This window comes from Aquarana catesbeiana, linkage group LG05, assembly GCF_042186555.1.
Source record: "Aquarana catesbeiana isolate 2022-GZ linkage group LG05, ASM4218655v1, whole genome shotgun sequence".
NCBI lineage: Eukaryota > Metazoa > Chordata > Amphibia > Anura > Ranidae > Aquarana > Aquarana catesbeiana.
Genome location: NC_133328.1, coordinates 63611719 through 63632109, shown reverse-complemented (window position 1 = coordinate 63632109; position 20391 = coordinate 63611719). Strand labels below are relative to the sequence as shown.

The 20391-nt window shown below is 43.8% G+C and overlaps 1 protein-coding gene across 1 annotated transcript in view; it reads right to left on the bottom strand.

Moving 5' to 3' along the window:
• Positions 1 to 16899, bottom strand: part of RAB18 (RAB18, member RAS oncogene family) — a 47331-nt gene extending 30432 nt beyond the window's left edge. Inside the window, exon 1 of the mRNA XM_073629832.1 lies at positions 16628 to 16899. Coding sequence (XP_073485933.1) covers positions 16628 to 16695 — 68 coding nt within the window. The 5' untranslated portion in view covers positions 16696 to 16899. The remainder of the gene's footprint in view (positions 1 to 16627) is intronic.
• Positions 16900 to 20391: the final 3492 nt, after the last annotated feature.

Here is a 20391-nt window from a genome sequence, read left to right as displayed (position 1 = left end):
TCGCCTGCAAGTCGGATCTCTCTGTAAAGTCAAGCGACTTTGCAGAGAAAACCCCTCCCTCCCCCCCCTCCCTCCCAGAGAGGTGATTGGCCACAGGCGAAGTCGCCTGTCATGGAGGCGACTTCAAGTCGCCTCGTAATTTGCCGAAGTCGCGCTGAAGTCGCGCTAAAGTCGCGCTGAAGCCGCGTTGAAGTCGCGGTACAAAGTCGCGCTAAAGTCGTGTTGCCCATGTGTGAACCGACCCTTAAGGATTCTCAGCTTGTGCTTACAAAGTCGTGCTGAAATCGTGTCTATATTATTCAGGTACGATTTGCATGCTACTTGAGGGTTTAACATTGAGGTCTATGGACATCAACTCGCATGGAAGTTGGTCCAAAGTAGTGCAGGGACTACATTGAAGTCGGCACAACTTAAAGTCATGCCAATATGAATGGTAGTCATTGAAAATCATGGAGAATGACTTGTCATACGATTTTGCAGTACAAAATTCACTGATAGAAGTTATTGCAGGTTAAGATGCAGGGCCACTCAGCAAATGAAGATTCTGCTAGTCTTCATGTACACCGGGCCTACGTTTATCACAGCCGTGGGAAAACGCAAAAACGCGGCAGTTCCTAAACTCTGCTAAAAGCCTATGTGTACATGGACATGGAGTTGAGTTTAGGAGCTTTGGCAAAAAAAATGCTAAATGCTCCTAAACTCAAGTTTCCGCTTGTGTACATGAAGCCTTAAAGTGGATGTAAACCCTTAACTATACTCAGTGAAGTGACTGGCCTCAGGTGACAGAGATGAAACAAATCCTCCAACATAAGCTGTACCCGTTTATTTGCAGCCATCTCTTCTCTGCATCCATTCAAAGTCCAGTATTTATACAGCTGGTCTAAGCTGTCAGAAAAGAGGGGGGTGGAGAGCTGAAGGTATACACTGGAGAGCTCAGTGAGCAGAGCTCTAAAAGCCGATTGAAGGGACACACCCCCCTTCACACAGCACACAGGAACAGATTTGAGGCGGCCAATCACAGGCTGTTTTAGAGATCTCTCCCCTGTCACCTTTCTTCTCTTGGTGTCGGGAAAACTTGTCAGAAGTGATTCATGCGGACAGCAGAGGAATGAAGCAGCAGACAGGAATGACACTTTGTGCTCTAAATTGAGACAGTACACACTACACACTATAGAGGGATATGCTTTCCTCAGATTTCATGTCAGGGGTTAACAACGACTGTAAAGAAGAGGAGGTTGGGGGCTGCTCTGTGCTAGACCCTTGCACAGAGCAGGTAAGAGTGCTTTCACACTGGGGCGTTTGGGACGTCGGTGGTAAAGCTATTCGGCCGCTAGCGGGGCGCTTTTAACCCCCAGCTAGCGGCCGAAAAAGGGTTAAAACCACTGGCAAAGCGCCGCTGCAGTGGCGGAGTTGCCCATTGATTTCAATGGGCAGGGTGCTTTAGGAGCAGTGTATACACCGCTCCTACAGCGCTGCAAAGATGCTGCTTGCAGGAGTTTTTTTTACCATCCTGCCAGCACACCGCTCCAGTGTGAAAGCACTCAGGCTTTCACACTGGAGAGACAGGAGAGGCTCTTTACAGGCGCTATTTTTTGGGAAAAAAAAAAGCTTTTAGTATCACTTTAAAGCACTCCCAATCTGACAAGCAGAGCAGGACATGTGGTTTCTGATAAAAAAAAAACTCATTAAAGTGGTTCTAAGGTCTAGTTTTTTTTTTTTTTACCTTAGTGCAATCTCTGCATTCAGGTAAACAAAAAAACAAAACAACCTCTAGTATCTTTCCTACCCACCGCCATCCCTAAATACTTACCTGACTCCGGCGCTGTCCCAGGTACAGCACCGCTCCTCTTACTTCCTAGTCTCACAGTAGACACAGAGCAGTGGGCACCATAGGCTAGGCGGCTTACCAGCACTGTATGTGCCTATGAACACACACAGCCTGGATCAGGAGCGCACATGCATTAGTGTCCCCATAGCACACAGCTTGCTAAGGAGGCATCCAAAGGGAAGAGAAGCAGACAGCACTGACAGGGACCTGCCAAAGAGGAGGTAAGGGACTATTCTGTGCAATATCGTTAAAGTGACTGTAAAGTCAGGTTTGTTATCGTAATGCATTTTATGCATTATGATAAAAAGCCTTCTGTGTGCAACGGCCCCCCCCTAATACTTACCTAAGGTCCATCTAGATCCAGCGATGTTGCACGAGATACACGGCTATCCGGGACTCTCCTCCTCATTGGCTGAGACAGCAGTGCGGCGCCATTGGTTCCTGCTGCTGTCAAAGTGAGCCAATGAGGAGAGGAAGGGGGTGGGGCCTGGCCATAGCTTCGCGTCTGAATGGACACAGGGAGCAGCGGCTCAGCTTGCGTGCCCCCATAGTAAAGTGCTTGTTGTGGGGGCACTCAGCAGGAGGGAAGGGGCAGGAGCAGCAAAGAGGGACCTGAGAAGAGGAGGATCTGGGCTGTTCTGTGAAAATCCACTGAACAGAGCAGGTAGTATAAGGCCCCTTTCACATGTGGAAGCGGAGTCCGCCACGGCCTGCCGGCTCAGCGGAAGATCTCTCCGTTGATCTCCGCTGAGCCGGCGGATGACAGGTCCCTCTTTACTCACTGAGCGGGGAGGGGCTTGTCAGGCGCCGCTGCCGCCTATGGAGGGATTGGATGAAAACGGACAGCATGTCCGTTTTCATCAGATCTCACCCGATCTGATAACGACGGACCTGGACGTAGGGCCATCAGTCTGCTTTTAGCGGATCGGACCGGGTCGGATGTCAGAGGACATGGCTCCGCTGACATCCGTCGCTCCATAGGCTAACATGGAGCGCCCGTTCAGGTCCGCCGTCAAAACTGACAGGCGGACCTGAACGATCCGATCGTGTGAAAGGGGCCGAACAAGTTTTTTTTTTTTCATTAAAAATAACAAAACACACGGGACTTTAGTATTACTTTAAGTGTAACCTCTTATTTTAAGAAAAAAATAAAAAATGTAAATAGAACATGGTAAAAAAAAAATAATAGACTAGGTCAAGCGAGATTTCTAATTTATTCCTACAATAAAGACAAAAAAGCAGCGTAAGAAGATATCTAATAGCATGTAGAGCCTCTGACTCACAGAACGTCTATTCATGGTCATGGGACTACAAGCAGCATGAACATGTAAACAAAGTTCTCCAGCACAGGACATGAATATCTTCACTGCAGTACTGAGCACACTTTCCTTTAATGCCACATCACCAAAGCTGTACTGTGATATTTACTTTAAAGGGGGGAATTTAAATGTCTTCTCTGTTGAGCACAGTGCTTCAAAAAGTCTACTCATCTGATTATCCCCAATCCTTACACTGAATATTTGAAATTCCTGGTATAAGCAGCCATTGGACGATTCAGTATCAAATTAAACTGAACGGTGGTGTGTAATGCCAAATTTGTTGCCTGGTCTACAGACAGAGGCCGATTCCTATGGTTGTCCACAGACAGGCAAATATAGTACAATGCCGCATACACATGAGCGGACTTTTCGACAGAGTTCAGACGAAACTGACTTGCCTACACACGATCCCACCAAAGTCCGATCGTTTTGAACGCGATGACGTACGACCAGACTAGAAAAGGAGTAGCTGCCCTTGCGTTGTTTTCGGTCTGTCGGACTAGCATATAAACGTTTTTTTCCGATAGGAATCGAGTCTGTCGGAAAGATTTGAAACATGTTCTATTTCTAAGGTCCATCAGATTTTAAAAGAAAAGGTCCGATGAAGCCCACACACGATCGGAATGTCTGACGGATTTGTTCCGTCGGTCATGTGTATGCAGCATAAGGCCCCGTTCACACCTAAGCGATTTTCTGCTTGAAGCTCTAAAACGCTCAAGCCAAATATTATTCATTTGAATGGCCCTTGCTCACATCTGAGCGTTCTGCCGCCTGAAGCAAAATGCCTGAAGCTCAAATATAGTACACAAGCTTCTTTTTGGCAGATTACAAGCGTTTTTGGCCCCATAGACTTCAATAAAATATGACTGACGAGCGTTTTACAAGCGTTTTCTGCTCAAACAGCAGCTTTCCACCCCTAATTTCCTCTCCCTCTCTTCCCCTGAATGCTTTCTATTGGCTAAACAAAAATGCTTGAAGCTGTAAAACACTTATAATACGCTTCTAAAAAAAACAAAACAAAACAAGCCACTTGTAAAAAGCTACAAAAAAAAAAAAACGCCCGAAAAAAAACCAGTACAAAACGATACGCACAGGTGTGAATGGAGCCTAAAGGATTTCCGATTATACCCATTTACACTCATTTGTTGCATACTGGTTCTGGGTAAGTGACTAAGACATATAGAAGCCACACACAGCCAGGCAGCTCATATTTTCAGAAGAAAGACAAAAATGGTCTCCAAATTTCTCTCATGATAGGTGTTCTTTAAAGTGTATGTAAAAGACAAAAAAAAAAAAAAAAAAAAAAAAAAAAAACACGAAAGTTTTGAATAATTAAGGAAGGTTACAACAACCCCCGTCAGATTATTTTTTGCTGTGTGTCCTCCTGGAAAGATTTCCTTTCATTTCCTGTCTTGGAGGCAAAACAGGAAGCAAGAGGAAATCTCCCCCATGGAAGAGGAATTCCCTTCTCAGACAGTGGTCACCAGAACGTTTGTCCCCACTGGAAGATTTCCTCTCAAAACTTTCTCTCATAAAACTATAACAGCTTTTTTCAACCAGGGTGCCTGGGCAAAATACCTAGAAATTGCCCAAAAATTGTATACAAGTCAGTGGGTGGATCAAGCCTGCCTATTAGTTACACAAAGCCACAGGTTAGGTGTCCTAACAACCAATAAGGTCATCGGTTAATGAGGAGGATGTTGGGCACTTGCACAGCATCCTTGTTTGCCCCTCCATCGGCACCAGGGTCACATAAGCTGAGTGAGGGAGAGAAACCGAGGGAGAAGAGAAACATTAGAATACTAGTCAGTACCAGTGTACAAAGGTATATTGGCTTTGGAAGAATAAATCACCTCTAATGTTGGGTGTCTTATGCATGTGGCTGTTGCTACATTATGGAAAACTATTAAAAATTCGTTCTTTTTTTAATTTAATTTAGAAAGGGGTGCCTTGAGATCGAGTGGCATTTAAAGGGTGCCTTAACTGAAAAGGTTGAGAAAAACTGGTCTATAATTTAAAATTTTTTACTTATCTGTCTCAATGACACTGGTCACCAGGAAAAATAGAGGGGTCAATACCGCAAGTTCCATTGAACCTGACATCAAGGGTCTTTTTCCTACTCTGGCAGTGGGCGATCCTCAATGCTGCAAATAACCAGAATGACATGGCAAAATTCTCTGTAGCACTCTGCAGTGAGCCCAGACCAGCAGGAGGATGTACCCCCAGGGGGTAGGTCCCTGACACCCCGAGTTCAGAAGTGGGTTGAAGGATGCTGGGCCTCATTCAACTCAGAGGAAGGCTGGTGTTGGATCACAGGGCAGCGGGTCTGTGGGGGATTGTACTGGAGCTGGGATAAGTATTGCCGCCAGACCAATAACATTTGCCCACTAATTAAGTTTTAAAACATTTTTTGCTGGATTTAGGCTTTAAATGTTTAGTAATACCTTTTCAAATGGCAGGAGGCACTTTAGATAACACTTGCAAAATTCTCAGTGACGTCAGCGCAAAGCTTAAAAATTTTAGGCCCCTTTCACATCTAGTGATTAGGGGCCGTGGCAATTGCGGCAATTCTGCCTGTGATTTCAAAGCACACTACAAGGCTGGCAAACGCACGTTTGCCATTCATTTTTAATGGCATCTAAAACGCTGTGCGGTTTTACCGCAATTATCGCTTGATTTATAACACAGCATGCCACATCACATAAAGCTCATCACCCAAAAGAAGCTCTGGCTCCTTGCTGTGCAACAATCGCAGCAAAACCGCACAGCATTTTAGAAGCCATTTAAAAATAAATGGCAAACATGCATGGTGCGTTTTGCCAGCATTGCAGTGCAATTTGGAATCACAGGCACAATCACAGCAATTCCACCCACGATCCCAAATCACTAGATGTAACCTAGCCTAAGGCCCCTTTCACACTGGGGCGGTGGGGGCGTCGGCGGTAAAACAGCGCTATTTTTAGCGCTGTTTTACCGTCGTTTTTGCGGCGGTATTCGACCGCTAGCGGTGCGGTTTTAACCCCCGCTGGCGGCCGAAAAAGGGTTAAATCCGCTCGTACAGCGCGGCTATAGCCGCGGTATTACCGCGGTATAGCCGCGCTGTCCCATTGATTTCAATGGGCAAGAGCGGTTTAGGAGCGGTGAATACACCACTCCTTCACCGCTCCAAAGAAGCGGTTGGCAGGACTTTTTTTTACCGTCCTGCCAGCGCACCGCTTCAGTGTGAAAGCCCTCGGGCTTTCACACTGAACAAACAGCGGAGGCTGTTTAGGGGCGGTTTGCAGGCGGTATTTTTAGCGCAATACCGCCTGCAAACCACCCCAGTGTGAAAGGGGCCTTAGGGTTCATTCGGCATTTTTTATGCCTAGTGTAAATCTCCTGCTGCTTTCCTATGCCTGGGTGCCGTGGACAGCCTTCTTTTCAAGTGAATGGCTGTTTGCTGCCATATCCACTAATGCTTCTTTGTATCCGTGTTTTCCCAAGCGTGAATCTTCAGTCGGATGTGCACGTGTGTGTAAACGCTAGACCTGCACAATTCTGGCTAAAACGAGAATCACAATTTTTTTGCTTAGAATAAAGATAACGATTTTCTCACGACTCTCGCGGCGTAATCATATTTCACATTATACAAAAAAATTGGGCTAACTTTACTAGTATTTTATTTGATTCATTGAAGTGTATTTTTTCCCCAAAAGAGATATAAAAGAGAAAATACTGATTTTAACTTGTAAGTAACGAATGTCAGAAAAAGGTTTGGTTTTAAGTAGCTAAACTGACCTTTACACACAGAATTTCATTCCTTTGATCTAAAAAGATACAAGGCGATACAATGCATCTCTTCTCTATGGCCCCATTCACACCTGAGTGTTTTGTAGCTTGAAGCCTGAAGCTACAAAACGCTGCAGCGGAAAAAAAAAAAAATCAATTATTCTGTATGGAGATGGTTCACATCTCCACTCCAAAAAAGCCTGAAGCCAAACGCCTGAAGCTCAAGCAAGTTCTGGAGCTTTTTGTTGCTCGAATCGGGCAGATTTGGGTGTTTTTGGAGCGTTAGTATTCCCATTGAAATTAATAGAAACGCGCCATTCACGCAATTTTCTGCTCAAATAAAAATAGTAATATATGCATAAATAAATGTAAAATACATACACAAATAACTAAAAAAAACATCATAAATAAGTAAAATAAATGAATCATATGTAATATTAATAATAATTAACCTTAAAAAATATTAAATACATTATTAATAATAAAATAACACCCAAACTCGAACAAAAAAAATACATTCTTTAAAAAAATTTCCGTTAGGATGTTTAGTTATTTATTATTTTATTTTTTAAGGGGTAAGTGTTAAAGTTAAAGGAGTTGTAAAGGCAGAAGGTTTTTTATCTCTATGCATTCTATGCATTGAGATAAAAATCCTTCTGTATATAGCAGCCTCTCCAGCACTCCACCCCCCCCCCCCTTACCTACCTGAGCTATTTCTCTTTCCAGCAATGTCCACGATCCCCTCAGCCATCCAGGACACTCCTGATTAACTGAGACAGAGCAGCAGCACTATTGGCTCCCGCGGCTGTCAAAATCAGTCAGCCAATCAGGGGAGAGAGGGGGCGGGGCCAGGAGCTCTGACTCAGCTTGGGTGACAACCTGTAGCAAGCTGCTGGCTGAGGGGGCACTCAAAGGAGGGAGGGGCCAGGAGCAGCTAAGAGGGACCCGATAAGAGGAGGATCCGGGCTGCTCTGTGCAAAACAAACTGCACAGAGGAGGCAAGTATAACATGTTTGTTATTTTAAAAAAAAATAAGCGAGCCTTTACAATCACTTTAAGGGTTAATTATTTAATTATTGTTACTTAGTATTAATTTACTGAATTTATTTTTTTATGATTCGTGTATTTATTTTACACGTATTCATTATTATTTGAACAATAATAATAATAATAATAATAAACAACAATAACACTAAATAAAATAAAAAATAAATAAAACAATAATAATCATACCCCCAACTCCTAATCCTAACCTAAACTGAACTCGAACCCCTTACCCTAACGAAAAAAACATTATAATAAATGAATAGTAATAAAAGAAGAAAATAAAAGCTAATAGAAAAGCTAAAAAAGCTGAAATACCTAGCAACAAAATGATGCAACAGATCTCTATTGGCTAATAAAAAAAACCCCAAAAAACCCAAAGCCCAAAAATGCTGCATACCAACATGCCAAAAAACGCCAGAAAAGCGCTCAAAGACGCTATGCTCAGGTGTGAATGCAGCCTATTTCCCAGCGCCGAGGAATGTTGATAAACATTGCTGGCTTTTTTTTTTTGACAGCTCTGAGCGGCTCTGCTCTGGTCACATAGAATCGAGGAAATGTCGGGTTAAAATCGTGAGGGGGGTTGACTCGAGATCACGATCTTTTAACAATTAATCGTGCAGCACTAATAAATGCATCTGCATTTACAAATGTACAGCCCTTCACTTTTATAGCAGGCTGTAGATGACACATTGGGGCTCCCCAGGCACAGGAAAACACTGGAGGTTTACGGTAGGCCTAAAAACATCTTACGGTCTGTGTGCACAAACCCTGAAAGGCCATCTCCATCCAAAACTGATATTGCAGTATTTCCATTGGTATTGACTTTTTCTTTAATTGAGACGATACATTTTCTGATTATTTTTTCTGTCTACAAGCTCTGCCACAAGGCCATTATAAAGATGTCACTCTCTTGCACATAAACGACCTATTTATTTGCTCTAAATTACAGAGAACGTCTTGGCTGAGGTTGCCACATCCGCAGCATTTAGTCATAACAGGAATTTGAGTGAACTTGGTTTGCAATCCTGAAGAGAAACAGAAAGTCAAAATGTAAATGTAATGTACTATCAACCAAACAGTACTGGGATAGTTCTCTGTAAACACTCCACAATGGAGGACAGGCTGGTCACACTGACAGCTCCCATGACGGAGATGTCCTACCCCTGACTTTTTTTTCCTTCTCCCTATTGAGATTGAAATAAATGGGCGGGGGGTTCATTGCGTCCATGTCATCTAAACACCGAGCAAAGTTATACTTTACAAATATGTGGTTTTTGCTTTTTTAAGCAGTGGTGTGACCGCACAGCGAGGTCATATCGCTGCATTTATACTGCGCCCCTAAGTGCATGGAATGTGAAGAAACCACCAACATAGCAATGAAGTCAGTCCCACAGATTAGGCCTCAGGCTTGAAATTTTTTTTAAGACTTCTGTTCAATCACCTCCTTTAACACATAAAAATGGAACACACAGTATTGTCTAACAAACAAAGTAAAACCAGGCAAAACAAATGTATCAATATTTTTGGACAGTAAAAAAAAAAAGACAACCATCAATTTCTTCTCACTTCCTGTACAGGTACATGGTGAAATGTGACATGAGGTTTTAATTATTCTTTGCCACACCAAAAAAAAAAAAAAAAAAAAAAAAAAAAGGTCCTCAAAATGGAGAGAACAAATAAAACCCCACAGCCAATTTGTCCATACTACTTCCACCTTAGTGTTCCTACTATACGCAGGAGGGGGGGGGGGGGGGGGGTTGAGGGCACAGATCTGTAGTTAAAGGATAAGTTCACCTTTGGAAACAAGTTACACGTTCCACCCTAAAAACGGGTGGAGCGTGTAACATGTTCCCAGTGCTGCAGCTGCTGCCCGATCCCCTCCTCTCTGTGACAGCAGTACCAGGGAGAAGTTCCCTGTACTAGCTGTCACTTTTTGAAATCTGCGTGGCCAGTGGGGGTTCTGCCCACATGGCCGCATCATTCACTCACACAGCTCTGTGTGTGAATGAACTACAGGCCCGACATTCTTTGTGGTTGTTGGTTTGTAGTTCTCAATGAACTATCATGGCTCTGTGGAGCACCGTGGTAGTTAATTGATTCTTCCTGTCAGATTGCATCTGCTTGCCCTAACAGGATGTACGGGCACACAGATACACTAGCAGATCTGCTGATCGTTGGTACAACGCTTTACAAAAAAATAAATAAAAATTGTGCATTTATTTTTTTTTTCTAAAAAGTGAGCTTATCTTTTAAAGTGAAGCTCCACCCAAAAGGGGAAGCTTCACTTGTTCACACCCTCCACTGCCACATTTGGCACTTTTTGGGGGGAGCGGATACCTGTCAAATTTCTGTCCCCTTCTCCTTTCCCACCCCCTGCTGCCTTCTGGGAGACACAGAGGTCCCAGAAGACAGTGGGACCATACAGAAAGCGCAGCAGGCCTCGCGCATGTGCAGTAGGAAACAGGCTGTGAAGCCGCAGGCTTGACTTTCCGTTTCCCTTAGTGAAGATGATGGCGCCTCCACCCACAGCCGACAGACGAATTGGTTAGGGGTGCCAACATCACAGGATACCTGGAAAGGTAAGTGCCCTGATTAAAGATGCGCTGAAACATTTTGGCCGAAAATTGTGTTTTATCGGCAGAATGCCGATAAAAGAAAAAGGTGCCGATAATGGCAATGAAAACGTGCGTGATTTTACAGCGAATTCGTTGCGATTTTGCCGTGCTTATGGAGTGTTTTTTATAGGTCATGCGACTCAAAAACCACATCAAAAACCTAACACAAGTGCGTTAATGATGCGTTCTTGCTGCGCTTTCAATGCATTTCAACTGGAAGGTGTGTTTTTTGTGCGTTTTTTTTTTTTTAACTTACCAAAAAAGCAGAAAGCACTATTTTTAACACCACAATGGAAGCACAATAGACCAGTGTGCAGACATACATAGAATTTAAAAAGGGATACATTATTCTTGCGCTAAACGTGCCAATAATGGCCGACGATAAATTAAAAAAAAAAAAAAAATGAATAACAAACATGTTATATTTACCTTCTCTGTGCAGTTGGTTTTGCACAAAGCAGCCCGGATCCTCCTCTTCTAGGGCCCCTCTTTACTGCTCCTAGACCCTCCCTCCTTTGAGTGCCCCCCACAGCAAGCAGCTTGCTACAGGGGGCACCCAAGCCGAGTCAGAGCTCCGTGTATCCATTCAGACAGTGAGCCCCGACCCCTCTCTCCCCCGTATGGCCGACTGACTGACTTACAGCCTTGGGAGCGAATGGCAACGCTGCTTTATCTCAGCCAATCAGGAGGCGTGTCCTGGATGGCTGAGGTGATCATGGATATCGCTGGAGAGAGAAGGAGCTCAGGCAGGTACTGGGGTGCTGGGAAGGCTGCTACACACAGAAGGTTTTTATTATCTTAATGCATAGAATGCATTAAAGTGGTGTTCCACCCTAAAAAAAAAAAAAAAAAAAAAAAAAAAAAATTCATGACTGTGCCTAAAAAAAAAAAAAAAAAAAAAAATTTTTTTTTTTTTTTTACTTACCTCTAAATGCCTGTTGCTAGGGGGTCCCTCGTAGTCTGCCTCTTCCAGTGCCTGGGCTGGTGATATCACTTCCCCCTCGGCACAGGAAGGACTCGGCTCTGCTCCCTCCCTCCTATCAATCATCTGGGACCCATTACAGGTCCCAGGTGACTGAGCGGCCAATCACGGTGCGTGGCGCCGCTCGCGCATGCGCAGTGGGTGCCAGGCTGTGAAGCCACAGCCTGGCGCCCACAGTTGCAATGCCGGCGCCGCTGAACGGAGGGGGAGACGAGCGGGGCATCGATCCCCTGCATCGCTGGACCCTGGGACAGGTAAGTGTCCAATTAAAAGTCAGCAGCTGCAGTATTTGTAGCTGCTGACTTTTAATTTTTTTTTTTTTTTTTGATGGGCCCTCCTCTTTAAGAAAGAACAACCTTCTGCCTTTACATCTCCTTTAATTAAAAACTCACAAAAGTACAGGAGTTTCTTTTGGCAGATTGGGCCCCATGGACTTCAATGGAATGCCTAAAAATGTGCGACATAAGTGCTTTGTTGCTCGTTTTCCGCTCAAAAAAGCAGCCCTCTACCCCTAATGCTTTAGGTTGGCTAAACAAAAACACCTGAAGCTGTAAAACATTTGTAATACACTTCCAAAACGCTTGTAATACATTTCTAAAAACGTTTAAAAATTCTCAAATTAGAAACCCTTGAAAGTCGCTCTGCTCAGTGAATGCAGCCTGATAGGAGCGTCAAATCAAAAGGTCAAAGCGCCAACTTAAACTTTTGTGCATTTCATATTGAGGGTGACGTTAAACAGCCTACACGTTTCAGAGGCTTTGGCACTCCCCCTTTATCAGGGCTTGGAATCTGCATGAATAGAAATGAAGAGAACTTGTGAACATTTGAAGCAGTATAACCAAATACTAATATATTTGGGTTGGCACAGCACTTCTAACAAAAACCTATACAGTACTAAACTCAAATATACTGGAAAAAAATAAAAATAAAAAAGTTAACTGTATTATATTTAGCATAACCAACTAGACAACTCTGCTTTTCTCTTTCCTATCTCAGAAAAGTTCATGAAGTCAAAACAAGAAAAGTTCTGTTGGTTAATGGGGGGGGATTGACGACTGCAGCGATAGGAAAAATCAAATGTGATAGATGAAAAAACGTTCTCGTTTCTTATCTGAACAAACATAATTCTGTAAAAGTGGCGTTCATTCTGGAAAAATTGTACTCATTGTGCGAGGAAAAGTTTAATCTGAATTTAGAACGTTCGTGGCCACAAACATTTCTTCTTTTAAATTATTATGTATGGTATAGAAGTATATGAAAGAACAACACAAAGGTTTCTGTATAGTGTATGCAAAAAGTGGATTCATAGGTTGACTAATAAACATATAATATGTATTGTATATATAATTATACTTCTATGTATGCGATATACTGTATAGTACTTAAAGTGGTTCTAAAGGCAGAAGGTTTTTTTTTTCTACCTTAATGCATTTTATGTGTGCATCAACCCCAATACTTACCTGAGCCTCTATCCAGCGATGTTGCAGCAGTGTCTCGGCTGCCCGACAGCAGTGCAGCACCATTGGCTCCCGCTGCTGTCAAAGTCAGTCAGCCAATGCGGAGAGAAAGGGGGCGGGGCCTGGCCGCAGCTTCGTGTCTGAATAGACATCGGGGAGCTGAAGGTTCAGGTGCCCCCACAGCAAGCCCCCAAGCAAGGGCACTCAACAGAAGGGAGGGGCCAGGAGCACTGAAGAGGGACCCAAGAAAAGGAGGATCTGAGCTGCTATGACAAGTTTATTTTTAACAAAAAAAAAAAACTAGACTTTAGTATCACTTTAAGAATTTCAATAAATTTTGCTTTGCATTATTCTTTTGTTGATTTCACAAGTAATAAAAAGAACCCCATTCAATCAGTCAGGGAATCCCTTCAAGTAGCAGGTTGGCATGAAAATTTTAGAAGGTCTTCGAACCAAATTAGCTGACTCAATGCTGGAGTCATGAAATGCTCTGATGAACGATTTTTCTGAATCCTGTAAGAACATTTGAAGGAAAGCCGAATCGCTTATAGACAGCTTTTTCTGGAGATACAGAATAAATAACACCTGGAATTTATAAAAAGTGTTGCAGAAGCTCATTAGAAATCGGTTTCCCATCCGTGCAACAAATAGCGCAGCTTGCAACAGACTCGTGTCACAGTCAGTAAGGCCTCATGTACACTGCTGCTGCTAAAAACGGATGTTCAGAGGCAGTTGGACACTTTTTTTCAACTGCCCTGAACTCATCCAATGTTATCTTATGTGTACATATACACAGGTTTGTTTACTGTCGTTTTTAGGCAGTTGCGTTTATAGGCCTTTTTTTGAAGGCAAAAAAAATGAGTTCAGACTAAGGCTGGGAGATTCTAAAAAAAAAAAATTAAAATCTGCGATTTTTTAAAAACAAACTCAATTCACGATTCGAAGCGAGATCTTTTAATTTTTTTGGACACCGCACCGGTCCTGAGGAGCTGCGGGCAGGAGTTTTTAGGCGAGGCCGCGGCTTCGGCCTAGTCCGCGGCGTCCGGCCCCACGCCGGTCCTGGTGGGGAAAAAAAAAAAAAAAAAAAAATCGATTTTCTGAAATTTTGAATCGATTTGACCTCTCAACTCGATTCAAGATTAAAATCGATTTTTTTTCCCCAGCCTTAGTTCAGACGCCGAAGTTTTCGACCCGTGTTTCGTTTATAGGCGTTTTCCGCCATTTAAAAAAAAAAAAAAAAATTTTTCCTAAACGCTTCTAAACGCAAATGCGGGATGTAAACACGGCAAAACGGATGTTTTAAACGTGTGTTACTATCTATCTGTCAAGTTAAATCGTTCAGGAGAGGTTGTAAAAACGTCCCGTGTACATGAAGCCTAAGTGGTATATGAATCTGTGGCAGAATTTATTCTGCTATACAATATATACACGTGCAAAACAATTTGCACCAACATGAAAAAGGTCTTATGCTTGCTATACACCAGTAGCCATTTTTCTAAATATTTGTTTTTGGAATGTTTCATTTTGTAATGGTTAAAGGGAGGGGGGGGGGCAATCTGATGTTTGTTTTTCATTGTAGTGATGAGAAAAACTCAAAAGGAGCAGGATGGAAATGTTTATCTTGAATGAAAGAAATTGTAACTGTGAAAGCGGTAGTTTGAGGACAATGTTATTGTAATGGAACCCGTTTTAATACTTCTGGGATTCCATTGACTTAACAGGTCTGGACAAACTTGCAAAGGCATGTTTCCAATGCTGCAGCCGCTGTCCGCTCCCCCCTCCCCTGTGGCAGCAGTACGGGGAGAAGTTCCCTGTACTTGCTTTAGCTGCCACTGTTTGAAAGCTGCACCCACACGGCCACGTAATTCAGGCACACAGCTCCATGTGTCTGAATAAACTACAAGCCCCGAGATCCTTAGCAGCGGTCGGCTTATAGTTCTTAATGAACTACCACGGCGCTGTGGCAGTTCATTGAGTCCTCCTGTCAGGGAGTATCGGCTTAACCGTGCTGGATGTACAGGTAAGCCCATACACTGACCATGTGCAGGAGATCTGCTGGATTACTGGTGCAATGCTTTCCAGGATCCAGCAAAAAAAATAATAAATGCACATTTTTTTTTTACCTCCAAAAAAAAATAAAAATAAAAATGTGCATTTATTTTTTCAACTGAACCTATTAAAATGGATCTTCGCCTCCCACCCCTTTTTTTTTTTACCCTTGCTCTATTAGTTCTCATAAAGAATAAATAGCCATCATGGTATAGTATGTCTTAATTCATTTATTAAAAAGATTTTAAAAAAAGACTATTGCACTCATATTTGTTTGTGCCCATGAGCCGACACCAAGCTGTTCCAGCCGTGTGTGGGGGGTCCGAAATGTCAGTGTGTATACCCCTATGCTTTCCTTTAGTTGGCGTGCGCTCCAAGCCTCATTCTCGCTTAGCAGGAAGTGACGTCAATACCTCTCAGCAGCCTCTACGCGTTTCGCAAGTAATGATTGCGTCATCAGGATGGCCTTGTATGTTGTTGTTAGTATTTTTAATTTTATACGGTGGGGTAGTGGAAGCCAGTGAAGAGATTGGCAGAGAGGAGCAGCAGTCACGGATCGATTAGCGAGGTGTATGAGTATAGCAGCTGCATTCATAATAGACTGAAGGGGGGGATAGCCTGTATAAGGGTAGGTTATTAAGGAGAGAGTTGCAGTAGTCGGGGCAGGAAATAATCAAGGAGTGAATAAGTTACTTTGTGGCGTTGTCAGTCAGGAAGGGGCGAATTCTGGAGATGTTACGGAGGTTAAGGCAGCAAGATTTAGCCAGTGATTGGATGTGGGGGCTGAAGGAGAGATCAGAGTCAAGGATTACACCCAGCCTGTACCTTTACATTATGCCTTTATCTTTACATTATTCCTTTACCTTACATTATATCTTTACCTTACATTATGCCTTTACCTTGCAGGGTGTGAAAAAAAAAGTCCAGCGGTTTACAAAGGCTTTTAACTGCTTCCCAAAACGATGACACTCAAGGCATGCTATGCATGATAACAGTGACTTTTGGTTGTACTCCCAACCAGACTGTTATATCATCCAAAGTCCGGTGTCCTGATTACAAGTGCAGCACCATGGCAACCGCACATCAGACCAAGATGGCGGCCTCCTTGGCTGTAGAGGATCGAAGGGTTTAGTTCCACTGGCTGAATTTGCGGTTGGACTTTCTAATCTGGTGATCACATCAGCATAGGAAGTATTTAGTGAACCGCCATGAAGGTGTCACCGTTAGAAGTGACAGACTATGGCCGGCCACTAAAAAGGCCAAAACCGTGGCCATGCCATCCATTCGCACAGTCAGACCATACGTGATGCCAACATGGAGGACAGGCCATCAGATCTCCTCACCTGGTGTATGCTGGGAGATATCTGCTCTACTATGACCACCCTAATCTGTACATGATCAATATATGACACATACAGACATGACACACAATGCACCTCCAGTGCTACTACAACCCCCATTAGGTCCCAGCCCCTGTGTGACCAGACATGACACTGACAGCAGCCTGTGATATGAGCCCAGTCACTCCCCAGGCCCTGTCCAGCCATGGCGGCTCTCCTTACCTAGACTTGCCCACCCCGCTCTCCCCAATGATGAGGATCTTCAGGGTGGTCAGGATATCTTCCTCCATTCTTCCCCTCTGCCGCTCCGGCTCTGCGCAGCTCCAACACTGCGCGCTCCCGGCAACCTTCTACCCCTCAGTGGGCGTCCACAAGCGGACCAGACAGGACTCGGAAGATGACAACAGCTGGGGAAGGCACGCGCCCGCAGCCAGACGTCTCTTCACCAACTCGCCTACTTCCTCCTTTCCGCGCTTTGCGTGCGCGCTCTCGCTGGTGACGACAAGCTGTGTCACTGCTTAGTTTCGGTCTCGCGGCCTTCTGTGACTGGGGTTTGAGGCTGTCACCTCGGATAGCTGACGCTAGGTGGCGCTGAGGGCTTATAGTATAAAAAGAGAGAGCTTCGACATTACCTCACCATTTCCCTTCACGAGGTGTGCTGGGCGGTGAGGTGCTGAAATGAAATAATATCATGGTAAGGACAGCAGTAAAGCTGGCCATACATGGCTCAAACGTTTGTAGCAAATTTATTTGTCTGAACATTCTTCCTTGTCCTCTAATTGTGTTCTAAAGGGTCTGGAGGATATTAGTTATGAGGAAAGGTTGCGAGCACTGAACTTATTCTCTCTGGAGAGGAGACGCTTGGGAGGGGATATGATTTCTATATACAAATACCGTACTGGTGACCTCACAATAGGGATAAAACTTTTTCACAGAAGAGAGTTTTAAGCGGGGGTTCACCCACACCGCCAAAAAAAAAAAAATATTAAAAGCCAGCAGCTACAAATACTGCAGCTGCTGACTTTTAATACATGCCCACTCACCTGTCCCAGGGTCCAGCGATGTCGGCAGGGGATGCCGAGAACCGAGCTGCCGCCGCCGCCATCCTAGGTGAGGGAATCAGGAAGTGAAGCGTTGCGGCTTCACTTCCCGGTTCCCTACTGCGCATGCGCGAGTCGCGCTGCGCGTCCCTAGTGGTCCCCGCTCTCTCCTGGGAGCTCTGTGTTCCCAGCAGACAGCACGGTCGGGACGGGAAGAGGCATAGACTCCCATGGGAGTCTATGCCGGAAGTGGGTGCAAATACCTGTCTTAGACAGGTATCTGCACCCCCCTCCCCCCTGAAAGGTGCCAAATGTGACACAGGAGGGGGGGAGGGTTCCAAAAAGCGGAAGTTCCATTTTTGTGTGGAACTCCGCTTTAATAAGACTCATGGCCACTCATTACAATTAGAAGAAAAGAGGTTTAACCTTAAACTACGTAGAGGGTTCTTTACTGTAAGAGCGGCAAGGATGTGGAATTCCCTTCCACAGGCGGTGGTCTCAGCGGGGAGCATTGATAGTTTCAAGAAACTATTAGATAATCACCTGAATGACCCCAACATACAGGGATATTCAATGTAATACTGACACATAATCACACACATAGGTTGGACTTGATGGACTTGTGTCTTTTTCAACCTCACCTACTATGTAACTATGTAACCTCTTATACCGTGTACCCACAACCGGACTTTCTGGCAGAAAAGGTCCAACGGAATCATTCTGTTGGACATTCCGATCGTGTGTGGGCTTCATCGGACTTTTACGTTCTAAAATTCTGACGGACCTAGAAATAGAACATGTTTCAAATCTTTCCGACGGAATCAGTTCCTATCGAGAAAACCGTTCGTCTGTATGCTATTCCAACGGACTAAAAAGGACACAAGGGCAGCTATTGGCTACTGGCTATTGAACTTCCTTCTTCTAGTCCCGTCATACGTCATCTCGTTCTAAACGATCAGACTTTGGTGTGATCGTGTATAGGCAAGTCCGTTTCAGCGGAACTCCGTCGGAAAGACCGTCGGAGTCTATTCTGACGGAAAGTCCGGTCGTGTGTATGCGGCATTAGACTAAACGCTACGCAATATCCTTTTTCTCCAAAAATACATCCACTACTTAAAGAGGAGCTTCAGTAATTTTTATTATCTTTCCATCTATTAAATCTTCTGCCCTTGTTTTATCTTTGGATAGTAAAACATTTTTTTTTCTGCCAATAAATACCTTATATAGCCCGCTTCCTGTTTCTTGTCTGGTAAAAAGCCTAGGCTTGTGACATCATGCACAGCTCTCTCTATCACTCTCCTGGGCATTTGCCAGGGAGGGAGGGGGGAATGAGTCACAAGAGGGTCAATGAGAGCTGCAGAGTTGGAGGTGTGTCTGTGTAAATCCATGAAGTGAACAGGCAGCAGCTTCAGCTGCCCACAGTTAAAATGGCTGCAGCCATACTCAGTGGAGGGAGATTTCTTCACCATATTTGGCAAGTAGGGATGAGCCGAACTACCCCCCGGTTCAGTTTGCACCAGAACTTGCGAACAGACAAAAAATTTGTGCGAACACCATTAAAGTCTATGGGACACGAACATGAAAAATTAAAAGTGCTAATTTTAAAGGCTTATATGCAAGTTATTGCCATAAAAAGTGTTTGGGGACCTGGGTCCTGCCCCAGGGGACATGTATCAATGCAAAAAAAAAGTTTTTAAAACTGCAGTTTTTTCAGGAGCAGTGACTTTAAGAATGCTTAAAGTGAAACAATAAACATGAAATATTCCTTTAAATATCATGTCTGGGGGGTCCCCTTAGTTTGCCTGTAAAGTAGCAAATTTTCCCGTGTTTAGAAAATACCACAGAAAAATGACATTTCTAAAGGAAAAAATCTCATTCAACCACTTCAGCCCCAGAAGATTTTACCCCCTTCCCTTTTACAATTTGGCACTGCATCGCTTTAACTGACAATTGCGCAATCATGCAATGATGTAACAATTTGCGTCCTTTTTTTCTCACAAATAGAGCTTTCCTTTGGTGGCATTTGATCACCTCTGCGTTTTTTTATTTTTTGCGCTATAAACAAAAAAAGAGCAACAATTTTGAAAAAAAACAAAACTTTTTTTACTTTTTGCTATAATAAATATCCCCAAAATTTGTTTTTAAAAAAATTATTTCTTCATCAGTTTAGGCCAATATATATTCTTCTACATATTTTTGGTAAAAAAATTGCAATAAGAGTATTTTAAATATGGTTTGCGCAAAAGTTATAGCATCTACAAACTATGGGAAAGATTTATGGCATTTCCATTATTTCTTTCTTTTTTTTTTTTTTTTTTTACTAGTAATGGCGGTAAACTGCGATTTTTAGCGGTATTGTGGCAGACAGATTGGATACTTTTGACACATTTTTCCATTGACATTTATACAGCAATTAGTGCTATAAATATGCACTGATTACTGTGTAAATGTCACTGGTAGGGAAGGGGTTAACACTAGGGGGCAATCAAGGAGTTAAACGTGTGTTCTAATTGTATAGGGATAGGGCTGACTGGAGGAGGAGACAACTTAGTAGGAACAAACGATATGTCTCATCTCCCCTGACAGAACAGGGATTTGTCTGTTTACACCCCCATGCTGGCTCTCGTGCACATGATTGCGCGTGGCCGGCGACGATCAGCGGCCACACACATCGGGTCCCCCGCCTTGCAGCGGGCACACGCGCGCCCGTGCTTCCTGGTGGCTCTTAAAGGGAAAACCGTACGGGATTTCGCACAGCAGTGCCATTGTACCGCAGTATAAGTACGATAGCCGTTAAAATTGCTTGCGGTTGTAATGTATTGCCAGATCATAAAAAATTATTGAAAAAAAACAGCGTGGGTTCCCCCCCACCGACTCCATACCAGGCTCGAAGGGTAACTGCACGCCAACATTTTTTTAAAAAAATTTTCACAGCTCCCTGCCGCC